Consider the following 26,578-nt stretch of genomic DNA (forward strand, 5'->3'; position numbering starts at 1 on the left):
CGAAAAGCTTACGTCCTAGGTGGGAGGGGCTCCAGACTCCTGCTCATACGCCTTGCATGAGATTTCAAGGCAGTGGATCTCGCTATTTGTCAAATGTTTCTCAGCTACGCTTAGTCTAGGCTGTGGCAAGTATTTACCTGGAACTAAAGAAAAGGGATTTACTACCCATCCTAGTGTTCTTACGCTTTCCGATGGAGTTGGATTAGGATTTCTACTAACCGGTAAAGTTCGTTTTTATCTCTAACTCATGGTTTTAGGTGATGTTTACATAAGCTGTCTGTTGGCTTGGGGCTGATAAATGTCCGGGTGGATATGAAACATCTGGGAACTCGGAACTCGGCCTTTGTGTCTGTATGCTGCTCCCCAATCTGGAGACTGTTGCATGTCACCCATGCAATCTCTGGTACCAATTCATACTTTAGAGTTTGTGTGACACTCTCTTTCTCTCTCTCTCGCTCTCTCTCACTCTCTGGGTATGTATCCATCCCGCTCCTTGGGTTCATAGACAGACCGTTCATTGTGACCTGCCTGCATTTATCAGTAACTTATTAGTGGCAGGTGAAGGTTGGTTTATATGTCAGATGTGGCTACCTGGGGGCATAAAACAGCATGTGGCAGACTTTTAGGTCAAAGTTCCCCCCTATCTAATTTGAGATGTTTATCAAAGGGAGAGCATATTGACTTCAATGGTCAAGACTTTTAAAGTTCAGAGTTCATATAAGGAACACGCACACCACACTTAAGGACAGTCTTTTCCTTAAACCCTCCATGGTCAGCGTGTTTCTCTCCAAAGTCCCAACCCACCACTCTCCTTGTGATCACATTATACAATTTAGGCAGAGCGAAGCATACCAGATTAGTGATGTTATTCGATCAACTCTCTGGAAGTTCGTTCAAAATATCTTTGCCCTCAGCTGGCCTTGCGTTGAAGTTTCCTTGATCAAAGAGCGCTCTCACTGGCAATCCACCAAACAGGAATTGGCTTGAATTTCATGCTCAGCAAATAGAATTTTCTTGCCAGGAACATCAGGAGGGTTAACAGTTTGTGACTGATGAGAGATCCTCTGATTGCAGTGCTTATTTTTCCTGTAAGGCCCCACGGTGGTCGAGGAGCAACACTCTTGAGTCCTTGTCCAACAAAGAAAAGCAAACTCACATCCCTCGAGCATGGCATGCAATCGGGCATATATTAAAGCCTTTTTAGGAGGAGGTTGTGTGACTCGCTTATACAGAGTGATTACAGACAATGTTTTCAGCAGGAAGCTGCTTTCAACAGAGCTTTCCTTCAGGGTCTGTTTCTCAGACTGTGTACATCGTTTCAACCCCGAAACATCAGTGTGTAGTCGGACCGGTTGTGCCATGCTCCCGTACAGGAAAAACTTGACAGAGACAGAGGGTTTTACCCCATAATGGAAGGGAAACCGGCAACCCTGCCTTGCCTTAAGTGATATGGTTCATATTTGAAACACTGTAAACATTTTTCAGCCTTTTTTACACAACCACTCTGTCGACGCACACCCTATGAGCTATCCCTTTCCTAACTCCCATATTAGCAAATCCAGGTCGTATCCAAGTCTACTCAGGAAGTCATGCAAACAAAACATGCCTTGATATGAGTCATTTGTGGCTAATTGGAGGAGTACTGTGGGAAGCAGAGAATATAACAACATACGCCAGGGAGACTTTAGGCTCTGTGGTAACACTCAGCCTTCTTTTCTCTGTTTGCTTCAGTGTGTGTGTGTGTGTGTGTGTGTGTGTGTGTGTGTGTGTGTGTGTGTGTGTGTGTGTGTGTGTGTGTGCTTAAAACAGAGAGATAAGAGATTAGGTTGTAACTTGCCCAGGGTGGAGAACTATACACAGTGTGGCTACAGAGTTAGCCTCAGAGTTGTTTTTGGATTGTTGTGAATCAGTTCCGAGTTTTCTTGCCGACACTATGACAGAAACCTCATTCTGCAATTTGTTTTACCCAAATCCACCATGCATGGTTTGCCATGCAGTTAACAAAGGAATGTATTCCCACAGAGAAACAAAGGGCATATTTTTAGTCACAGCTGATTACAAGAGAAATTCTTGAGAAACAATGAAGCAATTTTTCAGGTGGTGTCATTCACTCAAGATATCAGGGTGTGAGTCTTGCACTTACTTGATCTCTATTTATTTGGAAGGGTGATTTACCAATGCTGGATCAAGGTTGGTGTCGTGAAGCCTTGCGCACGCGCATTTCTGCCGAAATATAGTGGAGGGACTTGTCTAAAAGGACTTTGGTACAGTGTATGACGTATGAACATTTTTGCATTATATTGCGTTCTTTGAGTGTTTTCCACCAAACAGAGTAGAGACTTTGACCACCATGAAATATTTGTGTGAGCTCTATGCTTTTCAAGCCTTTAAATAGCAGTTGTGGTTGAAAATTGCAGATACACAGAAACAGAAAGTGTGAGAACAGGTTAGCAAGAGAGCCATCGTTCTGTCGAAGTTGATGTCAGAGGGTGTGTCAAAGTTCTCACAGCTAACGCTTGAATGTGAGATCTACACTTCCGAGTGGCAAAGTAAAGGCCCAATTAAAGGAACCCCTTGTGACACACTCTCCCACACAAAGAATATATTTGGAGTAATAATACACACATAGCATCTCTTTCTTTCTTTCTTTCTTTCTTTCTCTCTCTCTCTCTCTCTCTCTCTCTCTCTCTCTGTCTCACACACACATACACACACACACACACACACACACAGTCACATTCCCTTTACACAACATAACTAAGAAATGTAAACTAAACTAAAAGATTATAAGTAGAGAACATGAACTGTACATTTCCCCCCCTGAAGCCTGGTGGACATGATATCTTTTACAACGTCTGTACAGTTTCTTTCTTTTATGTCTTTTGATAACAGAGGCTGAGAACAAGACATACCTCATTGTTTGTTAAGTTTAACACAGTACAGCTGACACAGCACATGGAGTGCCTCCCCTGAGTTATATTATTTTTCTCTTCCTTCTACAGGTTGTGTGTAGCCATGGCTACGCAGGTGGGAGTAAACTCAGGTGAGGGTGGGCAGACCCCCTCTCCGGGGGCCAGAAAGCCCAATTTAGCCCCCAAACCTCACCTCATGCCCAAGCCTTTCACCCTGCAGAAGACACCCATCCGTCAAATAGCCGCTCCGAAGACCTCAGTCAGTAAACCGGCCTTGCAAACCACTGCCCCAGCCAAGCCAGTGCCAACCACTACCCCAAAGCCCACTCCGAATGTCCCAGCAAAGCCAGGCCTTTCCAGTAGCTCTCAACTAGAGGCGATTGCTTCCACTCCAGCAGTCAGTCCTAAAACTACTCCTGCTGTGGCGGCAAAACCAGACAAAACCATTTGCGATCCAGATGTTGCGTCTCATGCTACTCCAGAAGCCACTGCCTCAAAGCCTGAACCAGCAAGCCTTTCAAAAACTCCCCCACCTGTGGCTCCAAAGCGCACACCTGTCGTGCCAACCAAACCAGACCAGGCTAACATTATGAAGCCAGACTTACCTAAAAGTAATGATAACAGTAAAGGTAGTACGGTCTCCACAGAAGAGCTGAACCTGCCAAAGACCAATGATGTTGGCGTAAAGCTAAGAAGCAAGCCTAAGTCTATAGGTATCTCAGATCGTCAACAGCACGAAGAGGCTCTGAAAGAAGGTCAGGGGCCTGACAAAGCTGAATCTATCTCCAGTCCAACCACAGAGACCTCAGACGGCAAAGCCAACTCTCGATGGCCCATCCGGAAGCGTCTTTCGATGGAGCTGACCTCCAGGTTCGAGTCCCTATCCGTCCCTCCAGCAGTTCCCCTTCGGCCGAGCAAGGACAACAACCAGGAGCGGTCGGGCAAAAATGAGCCGATCTTTCCTCCGGGAGGACTCAAAGACCGAGGATCAGATGCAGTCCAGACCACTCCAGATGAACCGGATCAGAAGCCCAAACCCACAGTGGTGCCCCGGAGAGAGTGGAGGAAAAGCGAAGAGAAGGAAAATGAAAAAGAGAAAGAGAATGAAAAAGAGAAAGAGAAAGAGAAAGACAAGGATGAATCCAGCGGCGGCTCCATTAAACGGCGGATCAGCATGCTGCTGGACTCCTCGGCCGCCTCCCAGCAGCGAGAGTCCAGCAAAAGAGAGGAGCAGCCACCACCATCACCTGCTGAGATCTCTGTGGATGTCAAGCAGAGAATCAAAGAGCTGAAATTGGATATTGGAGTGTCAACAGACACCACAAGAGGGTAATTTGAGTCTTCTATTCCGTCCACATACATTTCATACATATTTTGCAACCTCATCCTTTTGCAATTTCATATCAACACTATGTGGACAGAAGTATTTGGACGCCTGCCATTACACCCACAGGAACTTCAATGGCCGCCCATTCTAATCCCTAGGTATTAATATGGAGTCAGTAACTCCTTTGCACCTGTAACAGCTGCAAAGCTGCACTCTGTTATAAAAGATTTCCACAAGATGTTAAGAGTGTCTGTGGAAATTGTTGCTGACTCATTCATAAAGCGTACTTTGTGTATTTGTGAAGCTTGGCTTCTAGTTCATCCCAAACGTGTTTGATGGCATAACCATCATCAATTGAGAAACCTTTTGTCTATGGGCCAGTCAGTTCTTCCACACCAAACTCTCTCAACATTGTCTTCATGGACCCTGCTTTGTGCACTGGGGTACAGTCATGCTGGAACCAAAAAGGGCTTCCCCGAAATGAAAAATGTCTCCAAAATGTCTTGGGACACTGAAACATTAAATTTCCCTTCTCTAACCTCTGAAAAACAACCATTATACCATTGTCCCTCCACAAGCATGACTTCACAGAGTGCACAAAGCAAGGTCAAGGCAAGACATGTTGAAGAGATTTTTGGTGTGGAAGAACTTGACTGACATGGGAGGACCTTTGTGAGGAACTGGAACAGACATTGCAAGCCAGGCCTTCTTGTCCAACACGAGTGCCTAGCCTTACAAATGCTGGAAGTGGAAGCTGTTTTAGCTGCAAAGTGGGGATCAATTCCATATTAATGCCTATGGATTTAGAATGGGATGCTATTGAAGTTTCTGTGGGTGTCATGACAGGCATCCGAATACTTTTGTCCATATAATGTTATCATGTGTTTAATCAGAGCATTCACATAGCATAAATCACACCTTCTCATGTGCTCATATGCCAATGCTAGTCATTAAAACCACTATACACATCAGACTGAATGTGGATGCTAATTGCATTTAGTGCTAGACTAATCACCTTTAATTGTGTTTGCAGCTCTCCATCCCAGAGACCATCAGAGAAATCCCCCAGCGGGTCTGCAGAGCTGACAGCAGAAGGAGACTCGGCGACAGCCCCGGTCCTGGTGGAGCACGCTGTCAACAGTGTACCTGCCGTAGGTGTGTGTGCGGTCAGTGAGAGTGTGGCCTTGGCTCCTCTGGAAGACAGAGCCCAGACCCTCCGCCGCTCTGGAGGGCCTGGTGTGCTTGCAAAGCAGGAAGAGGAATCCTCTGGAGAGGAAGAGGAGGAAGAGGAAGAAGATGAACAGGTAGAAGAGGAAGAGGAAGGCACAGGGTCCAGCCCAATGCCTCTCTACCGAGGTCTCTTTGAGAGCCAGCTGGAGGCTGAGAAAGACACGGAGCGAGAGGAGGAAGAGAAGGAGCGAGAGGAGGAGAAGCTCAGGCTGGAGAAAGCGAGGGAGAAACAACAGGAGGAAGAGCTGAAGAAGCAGAGAGAGGAGGAGAAGCAGAGAGAGTGGGAGCGATTGCAGCAGGAGCGAGAGAAACAGCTGGAGGAGGAGATGAGGAGACAAAAAGAGGAGAAAGAGAGGGAGAGACTGAGAGAGATCGAACAGGAAAGAGAGAGGGAGAGATTACGGCGGGAGAAGGAACGTGAAGAGGAGGAGAAGAGGAGAGAGAAGGAGGATGAGGAGAGAGAGAGACTCCGAGAGGAGCTAAGGAAAAGAGAAATGGAGGAAGAGATGGAAAGGCAGAAGAAAAAGGAGGAGGAAGAGAGGCTAAAGAAAGAGGAGGAGGAAAGAGTGACACTGGAAAAGGAGAGAGAGAGACAGAGAGAAGAGGAGGAACGAATAAGCTTGGAAAAAGAAAGACAACGGCAGAGAGAAGAGGAGGAAAGGCTTAGGTTGGAAAGAGATGAGGGAAGAGGAGCAGAGAAGACAGAAAGAAGAGGAGGAAAGAATAAGATTGGAAAAGGAGAAGGAACGACAGAGAGAAGAAGAAGAAGAAAAGCTTAGACTAGAGTGGGAGAGGGAGAGGGAGAGAGAGGAGGAGATGAGGAGACAAAGAGAGGAGGAGGAAAAAATAAGGATAGAAAAAGAGAGGGAGAGACAGAGAGAGGAAGAAGAGATGCTGAGGCTGGAAAAAGAAAGGGAGAGGCAAAGAGAAGAGGAGCGAGAGAGAGCAAGACAGAAGGAGGAGGAAGAGCGACTAAAACAGGAGCTAGAGAGGGAGAGACGGAGAGAAGAGGAGCTACAGAAACAAAAAGAGGAGGAAGAAAGGATGAGACTCGAACAAGAGAGAGAGAGACGGAGAGAGGAAGAAAAGTTGCAAGCGGAGAGGGAGAGAAAAGAGGCAGAAGAGAGAGAGAGACAACTGGGGAGAGAAATGGAGAGACAAAGAGAGGAGGAAGCAAGACAGAGGGAGGAAGAAGAACGACTGAAGAGGGAAAGGGAGAGGCAGCGAGAAGAGGAAGAGAGGCTTAGACTGGAAAAAGAAAGAGAGGAGGAGAGGAAGCGACAGCAGGAACAGGAAGAAAGGGACAGGCTCGAAAAAGAGAGGGAGAGACGGAGAGAGGGAGAGGAACGACTTGAGAGAGAAAGACAGCGACAGAGAGAGGAGGCAGAGAAGCAAAGACTGGCCGAAGAGCAGCAGAGACAGTTGGAGGAAGAGAGAAAGAAGAAGGAACAGGAGGATAGAGACCGGGCCCTTGAACAAGAGAAAGAAAAACAGAGACGGAGGGAGCAAGAGAAAGAGAAAAACACAATGAAAGAAGAAGAGAAGCAGTCAGCGCCAGTAAAAGAGGAGGTTGCAACATGCAATGATTTGATCAGTTTTGACATGGATGAGCCACCGTCCGCTCCAGCAGCCCAATCCGTCCCGTCCAGTGCTGCTTCCCACACTGCCTCCCAGCTGGAGCCGGAGGTCACCTATGATAACCACTCAGTGGGGACGTTCCGGAGGTGGGGCACCAAACCCAGACCTTCACGCAGACTCCACCAGGATGAGAGGCCCTCTGCTGGGCTCGAGGTCTCTGTGGATGGAAGCCCCCTGGATGATGGCCCACAGAAATCAGATGTGGAGCCTTTAATTGCAGCTGAGCCACGTGCTCCAGAGCCAGAGCACCGGCAGCCCACCCTGGCGCCCTCTGCTCAGGAGGAACAGGAAGAAACCAAGGTCAGCTTTAATCAGTGTCTCTGTGTGTGTTTGTGTGTGTGCGTGTGTTTGTGTGTGCGTGTGTTTGTGTGTGTGCGTGTGTTTGTGTGTGCTTGTGTGTGTGTGTGTGTGTGTGTGTGTGTGTGTGTGTGTGTGTGAGAGAGAGTGATTGAGTGTGGATTTTTAATCCTACATGTACTTGCTTGTATGACAGAGAGAGAAAAATGTGTTCTTGTGATCACACGCAAGATAGAATGTTGGTATGACGGCCGCAGACGAACCTGAGAAAAAAAAATGAGACAAAAATTTTGGGGGGGAAAAGACTTAGGGAATGAGACAGATAGTAAAGGAAACGATGGAGTCCATATTGTTAGATAAGTGATAGGCTGATAAGCCTTTTAAGGGCATGCAGTTAGCCTGGAATTTCCCACTGGTTTGACCTGGTAGCAGAGTGGCCTCATGATGTCAGGAAACTGCAGAGGGAGTCACATGCACATGAATGCGCGGATTAACGTTTGACAGAGAGTAATGAACGAGGTGTTTTACTGAAACTCGCAGACCAAAACACACACATTTGCACACACACATACATACATACACACACACACACACACACACACACACACACACATACACACACACACACACACACACACACACACACACACACACACACACACACATACACACACACACACGTAAAGGCGACAAAATCATGATATGAACACTTCTGCCCTCTGCCACTTCTTATCTCTAACCAGCCAACACCAATCACAAACAAAAGTTCTATTTCAGTTAGTTAGCTGTTTTAGACATGCTATGACAAGCTCTGTGCAAGGATCACAGACATGGTTTGACAAGACCTATGCAAGGAAGTGCCAAAAGGTTTCACACACGAACATAAAGAAATGCCTAAAGTACACATACAGGGCCTCTCCAAAGCCATTTTTAGATGTGCTGAAATTCCTGTGAAGGACGGATTCAACAAGAGTAGGAAATCCTGACTAGAGAAAAAAAAAAACAAGGAAATGGTTTCCCCCCAGACATCTGTACCGCCCTCTAGTGGGAGATGTCCATCATCAGGAGACTCTTCCCTGAAGTTCTGAAGTGTTTTTTTTTTATCTATATAGATTTGATCTGAGACTTATCTATCTTGCTTGCCTCAGGCGCCCTTTGGTACCTTGTTGTGTGGGTTGAGCACCAAACATTTGTTAGCATTTTCTACGGAAAAATACACACCAGTAACTAGTGCAACTAAAGATAGCAGGACTGTTAATCATTGGTTTATTTTATCTTTATATCTGACTGGATTGGATTTCTTCCAGCCTACTCAGTTGTAAACTGTCTTGGTTGAACACATCAGACAAATGAGCTGATGTAAATGGCTGCATGTAAATGTGTGATGCAAATAGATGGTCATTATGGAGGAGATGAGATAAGTAACTTAGAGTAGTCGCCCTTTTTGTATCACTGTGCTTCTTGTGGAGTTTCTTTTCATGTTTTTTTTGTTGTCCTAAGCTGAGCTGAATGCTTGCACATGATGATGACGCTAACAATAGCCCACATTAGCTGCAAATCAAATAAAGGGTTAACTTTCTGTGACGGCTGACTGCCCCTGAAAATACAGCTCTTCTGTGGTTTACCTCGTTTTTTTTGTAAACGTCTAAGAACAGAAGGTAACTGAATGTACGTGTATGCTTGTATGTGACTGTGAAGTGGACAAATTTCAAGTGCAATAAGCCACAAAAACGCTGAGTGTCAGATAAAATGGCTGATAGGTCAACATTTTTGCTTGCCCATTTAAGGACGTGTTTCTATTTTCATCTGGGTTGAGTCTTGTGCTTTGTCGCCGACATCTGCTCAGAGTGTTGGGACGAAGGCAGAGATGGCTGTGGGAAAGGATGGGGGCAACATCTGGGCTTGTCATCATCATCCTTTCCCCTTCTCTGCTTAGTCCTTCATTTTTCCCTTTATTACTCAGATTTACGATTACAAATAGTAATATTAACGTCCGTGCCACGCTGAAAATACTCCACTCTCATTCGCTGATAGGCATCTCTACATCAGAATACCCTAAGTTTTCCTATGTCGCCATTTCATCACATCATCATTTTCACATGTCAGTCATAGCTCTGTTCACTCCTCTCTTATCCCTCATTGGCTGGTAGACGTTCCTACATGAAATACCCTTAAGTCTTCATATTATGTCCGTCATCATCATTTTTATTTATTAATCATAGGTCCTTGTCACTTCTTTCTTAAAGAAGTAGTCTACTCAAATGTGGCTGGGATTCATGACTAGTAGTGCTTCTATGCAGACATGCAACATCTCTGGGGAGTGTTTGATGAGTAAACAGCAGCTGGACTGTTCCCTGTAGAACAGGACACATCCCTGTAGGGTCCTCACAGAGAGAATGGGCCAGAGGAAGTCTCACTGAAAGGACAGAAAGATGAGAAGGTCAGTCAGGACAAGATAAGGTAGACCAGAGCTGTTAACAAAGATGAGGCCTTTGGTCAGAGGACACTGAATGACTGTTGAAACATGCTTAAATGGTGCTCACAAGCTATGCATGGATAGATAATATTGACTCAAGGTCTAGTGGTAGACATAATATGTAACACACAACAGAGAGGCCAAACTTGTCACCATCAGCAGAAAAGAAAGAAATCATCTCTGTCTGGCACCGTCAGTTAGATGAGGTTACTTTGTTGTGTGACCAGCAGAGGGCGCTGCTGCTTATGTTGTTTTTGGGGGAGGGCATTTTTTCTGTGACTTCCTTTTGGGGGAGGAGTAGGGGATGGGGGATTGCCTCATGTTTATGTCTTGCAAAAACTAACAGCATTTAGCTGTATTTTGGAATGGTATATCCCCAGTCTTTTGTTACAGTCATTATCTATTTTTGATCAAATGTTTACTTTACAGTTGCATGTCAGATGATGACAGTGCCATGGTATTTGTAAGAAACTAATCTGAGCTGGTAAGCTGCTGAACTGTTCAGTGATGTCAGCTCAATGTCACTTGCAGTCAGGAAGGGGGATGTCTTTTAATGTGTACACAATATGTCAGACTCCTATTTGGCAGACAGACCTTAGGGATCCATTAGACTGAAGTGGTTAGACAGACACAAATATGGAGCGTCATCCCTGGCAAAGAGCTGTTTGTGTAGGAAAGTTCACAGTGTTTGCAGTCAGAGCCACAGCATTTTCTCTCTTTACCTCCCTCTCCCCCTCCCTCTATCCCCCTCTCTCTGTGGCTCTTTGATGCAAGCATTGCATAAATACCAAACATGGTCTCTAATGGAGACTAGTTTCTCCCTCTCCTGTGTTCCTAGCCCCTCCCAGTCTCCTCCCCTAGCTGAACGATTGCCTCCTCCTCTTTCTCTCCTTCTCTTTTTCATTCTCTTCCTCCCTGGCACTCTCCCCCTCTCTTTTATTCTCCCTCTCTCTCTCCCCCACTTCTCTCTATCTCTCTCGCTCACTGTGCAAGCAGAAAAGGGCCCATGAGAGAGGGAGATAGAGAGAGAGAACGAAACACTGCCATGCCAAGACCCATGGTTCACACCTTCCCCCCCTCCTCTCTCTCCCTCCCTCTCTCACTGCCACAGCCCCCCTCCCTCCATCCCTCTCTACCCCTCACACACAGACAGTTCTCTCTTCCACACGTTTCATTCACTCTCTTCAGCACTCTATGGAAAGTCCTGAACACGTACGCAGCCAGTAGGTTGTGCGTGTGTGTGTGTGCGTGTGTGTGCGTTTGTGTGTGTGTGTTGGCAGGGCTGGGGCTGCGCTTGTTTGGAGGAAGTGGAGGTGCAGGAGGACGGCCTTCCTCTCTTTTCCGGTACCTGCCCTTACCTGCAGCAGGGAGAGGCAAAAGAGCGAGAGAGAAAAAGAGAGAGAGAGAGAGAGGGGGGAGTGTATAGCTCGTGCTACCAGGAACTTCTCGCAGCTGTCTGAACAGAGTGCAGCTTTGTATCTGCGATTCCTTCTCCTCTCGTCTGCCTCCTTCAGCTGTGGATCGGAACAAGATGGACTGAGACAGAGACAGAGAGAGAGAGAGAGAGAGAGAGAGAGAGTGGGAAAGGGCACGGAAGGAGGAGGAATAAGGATCGAAATCCATGGCCAATCCATACCTGAGCTAACATTTTGACTTCTGAGTCATCTACCTATTCAACTCCAGGATTTGCCTCTTCTCGTTGGACTGAGAGAAAACGGGGAAGCGACGGATCTCCAGGTGGTACATGCCGATTTGCCTCCACAGAGCGCAACTTGACAGGTTGGGTGTGTGACTGACGGAGAGTAGGGGACGCGGGGGGAGATAAAAACAGTGATAGAGAGGCTGTAGTGACAGTGATTAGAGTGTGTTGAGTAGAAAATGTAAGATAGATCAACACACTGAAAACTGATTGAGGTGTTACAGATAGTGTCTGGGTTTTGTATTTGTGGTATGTACTTAGTGCAGACCACTGGACTATTGGACCGCACCAGCTGTTCTGTTATCGCCGTGACACTGTATGAACGTTTGTTGACTGTTTTCCCATGGCAAACAGTGTTACAGTCAGACATATTACGTTGCATATGTTATTGCACAAATGAACGTTTTCTAAACCTAGGAATTAAGCCATTAGTTTACTCATTACATGTACGTCATAATTGACTACAGAGTGGATTAAAAACTAGGAAGAGGCCTGTTGAGTGTTAAACAGTTACAGTTAATTGCATTTTTATGAAAAATGATTAACCAGTTGTTTAAACACTAGGGAGGGCTTTTTAATTGGACATAACATTTTCATTGGTCAGATAGGTTTTCACTGACAGCGATGACAAGACAGGATCACTAGTAGACGTGTTCGAGAGATGAGCTCATTAGAAAATGTGGAGATTGCACTGGTCAGCTTTGAGATCTTTGTGGACATGAGGACATGGCTTCTGAAGAATCTAGCATGACCCACCCTGTGCTGTATGTGACACTGAGCCACATGGATACGTCTGACTCGCCGAAGAGACCTTGTGACTGAGGCATTCGCTGAATGTAAGCAAAGCGCCGCCACCAGAGCATTTGCGGTCGAGGCTTTTCTGGGAACAAAGCCTCTACACACACACACACACACACACACACACACACACACACACACACACACACACACACACACACACACACAACGCACCTCGGAGTGTTTGGCTCATAACTACAACTGACTCAAAACAGACTCAAAGCCATATTGGACCTACTCTGTTGAAATTCTGCTGGAGGACCAGGATTTGGGCAGCCTGAAGATATCCAAATTCCTCTGCAGTGACCAAGGTTTTTTGGAGATAACTCCACTCACCACCACCCTTAGGATGCAGTATCTGGGCGACAAGCTGACCACTGCCCAGGCCCAGGTGTCCGGCTGGGTGGGCAATGTGCGCCGCTCCCTTCAGGGGGCGCTGGACGTGGTGTCAGGGGCCCTGCAGCAGCGCGGCTCGCAGGGGGCCGAGGAGATGGGGGAGACGGAGGAGGACGACTCCAGAGCCGGGGGACACGGGAGGTTCCAGAGGGCCGTGATGCCACTGCGCAGCCTGGCGACCCGGAGCAGGCGGTCACTACGCAGCCTCTCACTCCGCGGGCGCCAACGGCTCTCTTCACGGAAGAGGCCGGCAAATGGGGATGCTGTAAGGCACCTTTTACAAACACACACACACACACACACACACACAGTCACTTCAGCCTTCATCTCTGGAGGCTCAGGCTACTACCGAGTGTGTGTCAGCGGCTAGGAATGTTGTTGTTTGAGGAGGTACTTCTTGACTTTGTTCACCTCAGTCACTTAACGTTTTGTGTTTATAATGCCACACTAGTTCACATTCTCAGGATACCCAAGTTAAATTAGTGAACTATTTTGTTTGTGTTGCATTTAAGGATGCATGAGTGCATGTATCTGATCCTCCAAGTGTGGATTTGACTGAAAATCCTTTGATAGATGAAGGGTTATTATGAGGCAATTTGCGCTGAGGATTTTGCAGCTTGAGATAGCAGAGGGATGAGTACAATGCCTCAGCTACAGATTCAGGCTTGTCCGAGGCAAAACTTTCACTTGGCTGCCAAAGCTGGTGCTCCCCACAAACGCTCCCCGCTAATCACCCTCTTTCTCCACTCCTTCTCTCACGCAACACTCCTCCCGCACCTACCGGACCCTTCCTGTCCCTCCCTGACTATCCTCCCACTCAGAGCCACTGGCACATCCGTCCGTCTGTTCCGTCCCTCACAGTCCATCTCTCAGTGTGTCCCTCAGTATCTTCTGGACGCCCTCTTATCTGTCTTGCTCTGCAGTCTGCAGCAGGACGGGGATTCTTGAAATAGTCCTAAAGCGACGTCGCTTAACGGCTCTTACAGCAGCACAACTCGAGCTATTCATCAGTGTGCTCTGGGATGCTTAAAGGAGAATTCCGGTGTGATATTGACCTAAAGTGTATTGAAACATGATACCGAGTGTGAACGTATGTCTCATAGCCCATCTCTGCTTGTCCCCTGCACTCCAAAATCTGGCTTAGTTAGCCGATGCTACCAACAGCTTTTTCAATAGTGGTGCTTTCGCATCGGGCTAGCCATGCAAATAAATCACTGTTTTACACCCATTTACGAGGCTCAATGTATCTCCACACTTCATTGGTAGACTTACGAGGGCCCTGACATTTAAAACGAGACATTGAGAACTTTGAAAAAGCACTGGTAGTTTACTTACAAGACGATTTATACAGACAGTATCTTCAATGGGTTTAGCGTTTGCAGCCATCTTGAATTTAGTCACGATAAGTCGAAAGCAACAGCAGTAAGAATGAACAGGTATGATAAGGGATCAGATTCCAAAATAATTTAGTGGAAATGCATGGATTCCAGTTTCTTCCAGTAGCAGCAACTGGAATCCATGCATTTCCACTGAATTATTTATTATATTTTATTATAAAATAGATTTTGGAGTGCAGGGGACAAGCCGAGATGGGCTATGAGACATACGTTCACACTCGGTATCATGTTTCAATACACTTTAGGTCAATATCACACCGGAATTCTCCCTTAAAGTGTCTGCTTGCTTAAAAGGAATCTCCCACAGCAACTAGAAATACAAATTGAATTGCATGGGACAAGCCTGGCTACCATGTGAAAGTGCAGTACAGAGCTCATTTGTCCCCTGAACTGGCACTCATGCATTCAAGACTATGGTCACAATGTTTATCACAGAGTAACATGTAATTAACTGCTAAGCTTGGCACAGCTTGGTATAAATATGTTCATTTTAATGTTAATGTAGTGTTTATTGATGTCATTTTTGTTGCTGCAGACTAAAGCACCTGCTAAGGACTAAACATAAACATCTCTGAAAGAATGTTGGCCATTTTTAGTAGTCACGGAGATGATGTCCGATGGAACTAGAGGTATGTCCTGCCAGTCCCAGAGCGCGGAGGGGAGGGATGTGGAGAATGTGATGAGCGTGTCAGACAGACTGACAGAGAGACGGAGAGAGACACAGGCAGGAAGTGGTCTGGTATCCGCTGGCCTGTCACAGGGACACTAACAAAGGCCAGCGCACAGAAACCTTCAAGTGTGCTGAGGGGTTGTTATCTGTGAGAAGGAGAGCCACATGTCCGTGTTTGTGTGTGTGTGTATGTGTGTGTCTGTGTCTGCGTGTTAAGATGCTACTCATGTTTTAAACAGCACCATGCTGTTTCCGCCACTGATATGTGTGTTTGGGGGATGGCCTTCAATAGTTCCCTAAATAAGTGACATCCTCCTATGCCTGTCATTTCATTAACTGTTTTTTTAACCTCCTGTTGTGTGCTATTCAGTGAGCTTAGGGGAGCCTCTTTCTGAAGGGCTTTGTGCTTCTTTGTGTGGGACCCACCACCTTGCTCTCTCTTTCTCTCTCTCTCTCTCTCTCTCTCTCTCTCTCTCTCTCTCTCTCTGTGCCTCCCTTTGTTTGTGGCTGGTAGGTAGAGGTGAACAACTGTGGAGTAGGTAGAGCTGCAGAAAGACTAGAATATTTGTCCTATGGAAATGACTTTGAATGCGTGAGTTGGTGTGTGTGTGTGTGTTTGTGTGTGTGTGTGTGTGTGTGTGTGTGAGAGAGAGATAAGAGGCCCCACAGGCTTGTTTCCATATGCATGTTTTATTCCTGGAATGTTTGAGAAGGGTGGAGATGAGGTTTTGAGTGCATGTGTGTGTTTGTGTGTGTGTGTGTGTGTGCTTGTGTGTTTGAGTCTGCCACTGAGATTCTGAAGAGCCACCTTTGTGTGGCTTTGATAGCCCAAAACACTAGCGGCCTCTGTATGACAAAGCTCCCGCACTGAGGATACGGGGCGTCTCAGAAGAGACTTTTGTGGAATCCTGCGCTGTCTGAACATGTCAACCCCCCTCTCCTCCCTTCATCCTCCTCTTATTTTATAGTTTGTCTGGTCTGTATGCTCTTCCACTCATCTATTCACTCGCTTCCTGGAGTGCCACCTGGAGAAACATAACAGTGATACTGAAGTGGGGTATTACTCTTCGAAGAAGACCTTTATACTTGAGTGCCTTTCCCTCAAAAGCACAAACAGATGTTTTATGTCTCGTTATCCTAATACATCACAATTGTATAGCCATAGGTGTGGTTTTTTAATAAAGGCTTAAAGAGTGAGGCGGTGGTTATTTAACAGCAGGGAGTCATTATCTGGCAACCTTGGTGCGTGATCTGGCAACCATGCCTCGTGATTTGGCTGCTCTGATTCATGATCTGGTAGCCCTGTGTCACAATCTGGCAACCTCCATTTATAATCTGTTAGCCGTGTGTCATGATCTGGCAACCTTGATTCATGATCTGGCCTCCCCAAGCTGGTCGCTGGTGGCAGGGGTGGGTGGGGGTGTGGGTGGTGTGAGGTGGTAGTTTGTCCACAGGAGCAAGAGCAGCAGCAGCTGCGTCAGTGAGGCGTTGCTCCCCTCCAGCTCGCCTCTGTTTGTTTTTGGTTTAGTCATAAGTGCCTTACATGGCTGTTCTGCCAGACAGAGAGAGAGTGCAGGAGAGAGAGGGAGAGAGTGCAGGAGAGAGAGGGAGAGAGTGCAGGAGAGAGAGGGAGAGAGGGAGAGCGTGCAGGAGAGAGAGATGGAATGGTACGGAGAGTGTGAGACATAGAGGCTAGAGAGGGCACAGTAGAGGGAGGAGGGGAGAATGTGCAAGAGATGCACGGGGAGACAGAAAGAAGGAAGTTGTGTGTGTGTGTGTGTGTGTGTGTGTGTGTGTGTGTGTGTGTGTGTGTGTGTGTGTGTGTGTGTGTGTGTGTGTGTGTGTGTGTGTGTGTGTGTGTGTGTGTGTGTGTGTGTGTGTGTGTGTGTGTGTGTGTGTATTACTAGGGAGATATTTACATATGCGAACTGTAAAATAATGTCAGTTTGCTCCCTCATTGCTGCTAATGGCGGGTCCCTTTGAACGACTGCCTCTGTCTACTTGACGCTCCCTGCTCCGAGGCTGAGCCTGGCTTACCTGCAGAACAGGAGTGCCTCAGTTCCTGCTGGTTCCTGTCTGACCACGTGAGTCAGTAGGCAAATCAGCCCTCTATGGGCTGCATTCATACTAGCCCACGGGGATGAAGGACGATAAGGGCTGTGTTGCAAATGAAGGGTCTGTGTGTGTGTGTGTGTGTGTTTGCGTGTGTGTCTGTGTCTGTGTGTTTTTGTGTGTGTGTGTCCGTGTGCGTCTGTGTGTTCATCAGCAGTTCCAAGGTGCTGACACCATAGCAGGAGTCTGTGCAGATGCATCACATCACTCCTACCTCGCTGTCGCTGTTTACGAGGTTGTGTGTTTAGTTGCCCAGTAACCGGGCGTAGATGCATGCTTTGGCATGTGTTACCCAGTTAAACAATCATAGATTGAGGGGATATTACAAATGTGTGTGTTCGCCTGTGTTGTTTGTTGAATTCTGCAGAGCTGTGTGTGTGTGTGTGTGTGTGTGTGTGTGTGTGTGTGTGTGTGTGTGTGGTTCGGTGTTTATTGAGGACAGCTTGCCCTCCATGACCACCTCATTAAAAGATGCATGGTTCGCTGCCTGTCTTTCTTTCTTTCTCTCTTTCTCTCTCTCTCTCACTCACTCACTCTCTCTCACTCACTCACTCATACACATACACAACACACAGACAGACACACACACACTCACACTCACACACATCTACTGTTCATTCTGTAGTGCTTTCCATTGCTCCCCACACACTCATTCACTAGACCTGGATGTATTGAGTTCCCTCAACCAAATAGACTTCCTCAGTATGGAATCCCCAAACAGAACCATGAGTCTGACATGACCACCTCACATCTCTGGCTCTCTCTAGCATCTGCTGCTACATGTCTGTAGCCAGGCAACTAGACCATTGTGTTCTGGTCTGTTGTAGCAACTGCTAAGGTCCAGTGAGTGTCGGGAAACTTCCTGTCCCACTCTGGACTATCTCTGGTAGTGCAAATCAATCACTGCAGAACGTCAACGTGGATCACATGTAACAGTTAATTATCTCTCTTTTTTATCTCTTTCTCTGCCCTTCTCTCTTTCTATTTCACTCCCTCATTCACACATGCAGGAAAAGCTCAAAAGTGCAGTGGATGAGTCCAGGGTGCAGGACACTGACGCTTTGATACCAGATTCCGAGACCCATGACGACACCCACGAGCCAGACAATAGGTGAGCGAGCATGCCAGCAGCCCAGCCTTCTGTTTTCTTTAATGACCAGTTTAAAGCCCACTAAAGCTCCTACATTTTATTTGCCACAACTCTGAGGCTTCATCAAAACTTATTGTTTTTCCCTTCCATCGCTATTATGTAATGTCTTGGTCAGAACCCAGCCCTTGGATCAGACTGTGCTTACCATTATTACATTAAGTAATCATCTCTTTTCAGTCATCTCTCTTATTCCTCAGGTCATGAGGTTCTGTAGCTCTCAGTTCAGCTGAATGCTCTCATTCACCTCATAACGTGTCCTGTGTGTGAACTATTAGATTGTTCACACTGTCCTCTTGTGGTGATGTGTAAAATTGCAAGATTTTATGTGTACAACTTGCAGAATGTATGTTACTTTGTTCTAAATTTTATGTCATTAATGTGAGTGAACTTGTTTTCTTTCTTCACTACTATATTCACTACTGACTTGCAGACAGATGAGAGTGCCTCTGAACCTTAGTTCAGTGATCTTCACTTGTTTGTGTATTATTATTTTTTTCATATGTGTATTTTTTCATATTCTATAATTGTGATATGCTCTAATTTGGTCTTTTAGCCATACTGCTGAAAGAACTAAATCTCCAGAGATTGTTGTGCCTGAGGACACAGTCACTGAAGATGAACCTGAGGCTGAACTTGAGGCTGAACTTGAGGCTGAACCTGAGGCTGAAGATGAAGCTGACACTGTTGACAATGATCTTCCCTCAGAGCCAGAGCTCCCTCTCTTCCCTGAGGTAACACTTTCAGAGATGCCAGTCACAGAATGTGTGGATAAGATGGAGCATGTTTTATCTGTGCAGTGTTTTTTTATGAATAGGTGTGGCATCCGCCAGTATGGGTGTGGTGTGTGTGTGTGTGTGTGTGTGTGTGTGTGTGTGTGTGTGTGTGTGTCTATTAGAAGTGTAAAGGTACACATTCGTACCAAAACGTTTAGGTAGTGAGATGTGTACCTAAGGCAGTCTTAAACAGTAATCAACAGTAGGCTTTTTTGCGTGTGGACGTTTCAAATTTGAGTTCCCACACAAACATATTAAGTGGCAGACCATATGTCAGCTTAGTCAATTAATGTCAAAAAAACATTTGATGTCTTTTCAAAATGCCATTCCCGTTGTGTTCTATGTGTGTTCTTCAGGTCACTGTGCCTCTGTGAATTGTGGACTCAAATAAATGTGTTCTATTTGTGTTGTTCAGGTCACGGCGCCTCTGTGTGAATTGTGGACTCAAATAAAGATGTTCTATGTGTGTTGTTCAGGTCACGGCGCCTCTGCTGGACTCCACTGTTCTGCGCTCGAGGGTGGAGCTGGGGAAGAGAAGGAGCACACGGACACGGCCACCGAAAGCCAGTCGCCAGAGCGCTGTCATGCCCACAGTACAGGAGGCCTCCGCCCCTGACTGGAGGTTCTGTGACACTGCAGGTTGGTTGGGCCTGACTGGAGGTTCTGTGACGCAGGTTGGTTGTTTTGACAACTGCAGGACAGTGACACAGTGAATTGTGGACTCAAATAAAGATGTTCTATGTGTGTTCTTCAGGTCACTGTGCCTCTGTGAATTGTGGACTCAAATAAAGATGTTCTATGTTCTTCAGGTCACTGTGCCTCTGTGAATTGGGGACTCAAATAAATGTGTTCCTATTTGTGTTGTTCAGGGTCACGCCTCTGTGTGAATCTTGTGGACTCCCAAATAAAGATGTTCCCATGTGTGTTGTTCAGGTCACGCGCCTCTGGACAACTGCAGTGGACAGTGACACAGTGATTCATTTGAGCCATGAGCTGTGACTAATGTGGTTAAAGGTGCACATGAAAAGGAATTTCAAAAGCAAGTCAAGCCTGTTGAACCAGCATAGCAAACTAAAACCAGGGCACATTCCTCAAGTGACAGTAGAAACTATTACACTGGTGTTTTTTTTTTTTTTTTTCCATCTATATAGGCTACATGTAGGAAATGCAAGAATTTTTTTGTATCCGGATAGCTGAAACAACAGGTTATTAGTACAAACAAACAATGGATCAAAATATCTCCAAAGTTAGTTCATGATAATGTCTAGGCCTTGTGTTTTCTAAAAACACAACAAACCATGCTCATTGATATGTTGGCTATTGCTGGACCAAGGTTCCACCAGCATAGAAAGGCAAACAAATGATTGGGGCTGTGAGAGAACGCTACATTGCTAGTTAGCAACTGGTGGTCCATGTTTAGTTTAGTTTCAAGGGATGTACCGGTATGTTATGCATGTTTTTGGTAATAGTGTTTGTGATTTTTTTAACACATAGATCTTTCTCTCTTGTAGATGGAAAAGTGCCTTCGACTAAAGAGGAAGAGTCCAGCTCTGAGGATGAGCAGCCTCGAGAGAAAGAGGCCATACCTCCCCCCTCCCAACCTCACAGAGTCGCCCTGCCAGGAATGGATGCTGCCTCCCTTAAGGTAAGAACTACTGACCGTAAGGAACCGTATTCTACAGGTGGCCCAGGTGGAGGGTACTTGCCCATTCATTACTCTTGCTGGGAAAAGTTACCTATAAGTGGATAAACTGGTATGATATTTGAAGTGGAGGAGGTATAAAATGCACTGCTGATTGCCTGCAGAGTTTGGATGGTTTTGTGGTCTGTGGGGTAGTGAGTGTTCACTCATGACATTAGAGTCATGATGGTATAATGAAAACATGAAGAAAAGCATGCCATGGTTAATGTCAATTTGTTAACCATTGTTGATGTCGTCTCTGATGCTGAAGTGTGTTTTTCCTGACAACGCTATTATTATTGCTAAACTCTCTTACCTTGAAATAGATGTCATACTGCCATCTAGTGGTGGATAGAGGAGATTATGGATTCTGGGGGGTATTCCAAGTACGTGGTTTAGTGACAAACCTGGGTAAGTTAACTCAAACTAAGTGGTAAACCTCCTACAACAAGAGCCCTATCCCATTGTTTTGTTTGGAGAATGAAGCCATACAGCTCTTCTATTAGGAGGTTTACCACTTACTCTGAGTTAACTTACCCAGGCTTGTCACTAAACCACATACTTGGAATACCCCCCTGGTACAGCTATGATCTTGGTCTTGTTATTATGATTGCACAGTGTGAGAGGGATGTCCATCTAAATTAAAGCGTGTGCAGACACAAAGTAATAGAATGCTTTTCCATATTTCATTCATAGTTGAGCTTCATTGTTGTGTGAGACTAAAAACAGACTTATTCAATGTACAGTCTGCTTCATTGATGCGGACTCATCAGGGAGTTTGTTATTGTTTACGTTTCTCTCAGGCTCGTCTGTTTGGGAGCAAGAGACGAAGTGGGGATGGAGCAAAAGGTGCGCACACTGGTAAAAACACTGATGTTTTTAATTTAAAAAAAAATGTCATCTATGTTGGCTACATGTAGGAAATGTTTTGCATTGATTTTTTGTATCCAGATAGCGGAAACAACAAAGTCCATTTTTAAGACTTCTGGCCAGGCTGCTAGTACAGACAAACAATGGATCGAAATGTCACTAAAGTTAGTCCATGATAATCTGTTTCCCTTTCTGTGCTGGTGGAACTTTGGTCCAGCATCGGCTAACTTATCAATGTTGTGTTAACCACCCTTGTTGTTTTCCACTCGTTTTGGAAAACATAAGGCCTAAACATTATTGGGGATGTGAGAGAACGCTACATTGCTAGTTAACAACTGGTGTTCCTTTTTTAGTTTAGCTTCAAGGGATGTATGTTATGTATGTTTTTGGCAATAGTGTTTGTGATTATTTTTTTTAACACATAGATCTTTCTCTCTTGTAGATGTTAAAGTGCCTTTGTCTAAAGAGGAGGAGTCCAGCTCTGAGGATGAGCAGCCTCGAGAGAAAGAGGCCATACCTCCCCCCTCCCAACCTCACAGAGTCGCCCTGCCAGGAATGGATGCTGCCTCCCTTAAGGTAAGAACTAATGACCGTAAGGAACCGCATTCTACAGTCAGTGCTTGAAACCAGATGAGGTCACTTCCCCATTCATTACACTTGCTGAGGAAAGTTACCTCTAAGTGGACAAACTGGTATGACATTTGAAGTGGAGGAGGTATGAAATACAGACAGATTGCCTGCAGAGTTTGGATGGTTTTGTGGTATGTGAGGTAGTGAGTGTTTGCTTCTTAGAATAATGATGGAATATTGAAAATATGAAGAAAAACATGTCATGGTTCATATCACTCTGTTAGCCATTCTTGATGTCGTCTCTGATGGTTGAATAGCTTTTAGGACACTATATGAAGTGTGCTTTTCCTGACAATACTAGTATTATTACAAAGCTCTCGATAACACTTTATTTTAATGTGTCGGTGTTACAGTGTACCTACCTAATTAGGTACAGTGGTACAACCTGTGTAACAACATGTACTATCAGGTACTATCATTGTACTTGCATTATGTATTTGTGGGTACCTACATATAGTTGTTACATTGTAATACTGAGTGCTTTTACAAAACTTTGCCAATTTGCCAAAATTTTCATCAGAGGCAAAGAGCTGACCTGAGACCTGCTGGATGGGGTAAATCTGGTCATGGTAGATTTGATATACAAACCATTCTTAGCTCCAGTCAAGGCCTCATTGTCTTCAGTGTACATGTTACAGCTGTGCTGCTACAACCTTGTTACTCTTTGATACAGTGGAATAAACGTATTAAGTGTACCAGTTAATTACTTACATGTACATATGACATGTATGTTGTGTCTTCGATGTCTTGGAACAGGTCTACTAATTCACATGTACTGTGTGGTGTAACAGCAGACACGTTTCAACACATCAATTACAGGATGCATGACATCATTGACAGGATGTATATAATTTGTACATGTAAGTACTTAACTGGTACACTTTATTTTAATGGGTTTATTCCACTGTATCAAAAGAGTAATAAATGTGTACCGACACAGTTGATACATGTACTACAGTATGTAGGGTAATGGCAGACATGTTCCAAGACACCAATGACACAACATACATGTAATATGTAATTGTAAGTACTTAACTGGTACACTTCATTTTAATTGGTTTATGCCACTGTATCAAAGAGCAATAAATGTGTACCAACACAGTTAATATATGTACTATGTAGTGAATTAGTAGACCTGTTCCAAGACATCGAAGACATAACATACATGTCATATGTACATGTAAGTAATTAACTGGTATACTTAATAGGTTTATTCCACTTTATCAAAGTGTAACAAGGTTGTAGCAGAACAGCTGTTACATGTACACTGAAGACAATGAGGCCTTGACTGGAGCTAAGAATGGTTTGTATATCAAATCTACCATGACCAGATTTACCCCATCCAGCAGGTCTCAGATCAGCTCTTTGCCTCTGATGAAAATTTAGGCAAATTGGCAAAGTTTTGTAAAAGCACTTAGTATTACAATACAAGTATTATAATGTAACAACTATATGTAGGTACCCACAAATACATAATGCAAGTACAATGATAGTACCTGATAGTATATGTTGTTACACAGGTTGTACCACTGTACCTAATCAGGTAGGTACACTGTAACAGCGATACATTAAAATAAAGTGTTACCAAGCTCTATTAGCTTGAGATAGTTGTGTCATACTGCCATCTAGTGGTGAATAGGGGAGATTTTGGACAAGTTCTGGGGGGCATTCCAAGTACGTGGTTTAGTGACAAACCTGGGTAAGTTAACTCAAGAGTAAGTGGTAAACCTCCTACAACAAGAGCCCTATCCCATTGTTTTGTTAGGAGAATGAAGCCATACAGCTTTTCTATTAGGAGGTTTACCACTTACTCTGAGTTAACCAAACTGTGGGGCGGTGGTAAGTGTAGTGGTTAAGGAGCTGGGCTAGCGTGCAGTAGCCTGAAAGTAGTCGGTTCAATTCCCAGCTTCCACCGTTGTGCCCTTGAGCAAGGCACTTAACCCCAAGTAGCTCCGGGGACAATGTGATCCCTTGTAATATAGCTGACATATGTAAGTCACTTTGGTCAAGAAGTGTCTGCTAAATGTAATGTAATGTAACTTACCCAGGCTTGTCACTAAACCACATACTTGGAATACCCCCCTGGTACAGCTATGATCTTGGTCTTGTTATTATGATTGCACAGTGTGAGAGAGATGTCCATCTAAATTAAAGCGTGTGCAGACACAAAGTAATAGAATGCTTTTCCATATTCCATTCATAGTTGAGCTTCATTGTTGTGTGAGACTAAAAACAGACTTATTCAATGTACAGTCTGCTTCATTGATGCGGACTCATCAGGGAGTTTGTTATTGTTTACGTTTCTCTCAGGCTCGTCTGTTTGGGAGCAAGAGACGAAGTGGGGAAGGAGCAACAGGAGGGAAAGGAGGAGGAGGAGGAGATGGAGATGGTCAGAAAGACGGACCCTCCCCATCACCCCCAATCCCAGCTGCCCGCTCCCCCCACGGACCCCGAGTACTGCCCCCTGTGGGAGCGAAGGAGGGCGGGTAAGAGAACACCCCATTCTCAAGAAATGTTCATATTAATAGTAATATTACTGGTAATCCTGGTTCAACTCATGGATTAGTTGCATGTGTGGCTTAGCCCTAGCAGGCTAGCATGGCGTGCTGTTTATGATTATAAAATCATATAGAAAAGCCAGAGTACTGAAATAATCATATATGTAATCCACTTACAGGATTAGATAGATACATTTATTTCCCTCATGGTCAACATCAAACAAACACAAGAGAAACATAAATCACATGTATCTTGCACTTCAGTAAACTGCACAGAGACCCAACTGACCAACATCCACTAGAAATGCACTCTTACTCATGCCTTGCAGCTAGTACCTCTCAAAAGATTTTTTCACAAAAAGTCTTTAAAGAATTCTCTGAGCCCTCTAAAATACTCTGAGCCCTCTAAAATACTCTGAAATCAGCCTGCATATCATTCCTCATGAACGTGTAGCATGTAGACAGATTCTCATTGTATAATATCGTCCGATAACGTTTGATCCCTGTGACTCCAGGGCCAGCCCCTCACCACTGTGGCTTAAGGAGCTGAAGTCCAAGCAGCGACTGAGCCAGCATGGTCAGCCTGACATCGATGCGTAACCTGGTCCAACAGGTAAGACTTTAGCTCACCCGCTTGCATCTCCATAAAAAGATTATTTGAAATCAGTTAATGTCAGTCATTCTACACACAATATGTTTTATTTTAAGACAAATGCCTTGTAGGTGGAGACATACTTGACAATACACCCATAGTCTGATTCTGATTGAATGATAGATTCACCTTTGCCTGTGCCTGTCTACAGGAAGTGACATCAGAAGATGGTGCCCTGCTGAATCCCAGATGACACCGATGCTGCTGCTGCTATCGCTGAGCTTCCTTCCTGATAGCCATGCACCGTACCTTCTGGAATTTTCTCATGAATTGACCACACATAGCAGGACAGAGGTTGGGGGTGGGCGACCTCCTCTTGCTCAATGCCATCAGTGGATCCCTGGGTTTGTGACCGCCGGGTCAAAAGGGATTCAAACTTGAAGAGACTTTACCATCCAAAAGGATTGACTGAGGTGCTGACACAACACAACACTATGCTAAAGGAGGAGAAGAGATGTGGATGCAGCAAAGACCACATAAGACCACTTTAGTCTTCTTCAAGATGCACTTTAGGGCGATGAGACCACAGGACTAAGTGCCTCCAAACTGAGTTTGGTTTTTTTATTTTTTGTAATCCTGGATCGAAAAAAAATAATTGTATATGCTTTGTGATGACTATGCATTAAGCAAGCAGGTAAACACCACGTCAAACCTCTGTATATTTGCAGATCTTCACCATAGAATACATATTAATCACTCTCTTTGTTATGTTCACTTGCTCTTGTTGATGTACATACACATTCCCATGTCTGTTGAGAAGCTAACGCAAATGAATGCTAAAGCTAATTCCGTCTTTTCCTATGTGCCAGTAAGAGGCCTTCTGTACCCAGTGTTTCTGGGTCTCTCAGTCTTGAGACTGAGGGGTGCAGGATGAGGTAGCCTCATATCTGATCCCAGGTCAGCTATCCACATCCTGCTATGCCAAATGGAGACAGTCAGACAATCCCCTGTCCCATTCGCTGCCATTATCTGTGTGTCTTGCCATTCTATTCCAACCAGTGCCAACTGCCACCGACGCTGGCACTGATGCAATCGCTCGGCACACCCGTGGCACCACTCTTAATCCAGTTTCCAGAACCGCTGCAATGCCACTGCCATGGCGTGAGCACTTTTGTTAAGACTTCTGATTGGCCACCATGAAAATGATTCATTGTAATTTACATCAATCCAACTCGTTTGATGACTGAGTGATTATGGATCATGGAATTGTTTTTACTTGTCTTTTTACTTTGCTAACTTCTCTGAGTCTGTCATTTTTCTGCAAAGCTATATTTTTTCTGTCAATAGGGAGACATTTTACATATGGATGGGTAATATATGTATTTTAAAAAGCAATCATGGGAATTCTCTATTAAAATCATTTTGATGGGGA

The 26,578-nt window shown here is 45.1% G+C and overlaps 1 protein-coding gene across 1 annotated transcript; it reads left to right on the forward strand.

Moving 5' to 3' along the window:
* Positions 1–53: 53 nt before the first annotated feature.
* On the forward strand, positions 54–26,578 carry tnks1bp1 (tankyrase 1 binding protein 1). The gene is given in 13 exon segments (XM_048258404.1): positions 54–221; positions 3,003–4,241; positions 5,273–6,151; positions 6,153–7,407; positions 17,963–18,063; positions 18,656–18,833; positions 19,352–19,514; positions 20,387–20,520; positions 21,360–21,405; positions 21,869–22,002; positions 24,367–24,542; positions 25,070–25,167; positions 25,358–26,578. Coding segments are annotated over 11 exon segments (4,377 nt in total). The 5' UTR covers positions 54–221; positions 3,003–3,015; the 3' UTR covers positions 25,155–25,167; positions 25,358–26,578.

Source organism: Alosa alosa, chromosome 12 (assembly GCF_017589495.1).
Source record: "Alosa alosa isolate M-15738 ecotype Scorff River chromosome 12, AALO_Geno_1.1, whole genome shotgun sequence".
NCBI lineage: Eukaryota > Metazoa > Chordata > Actinopteri > Clupeiformes > Clupeidae > Alosa > Alosa alosa.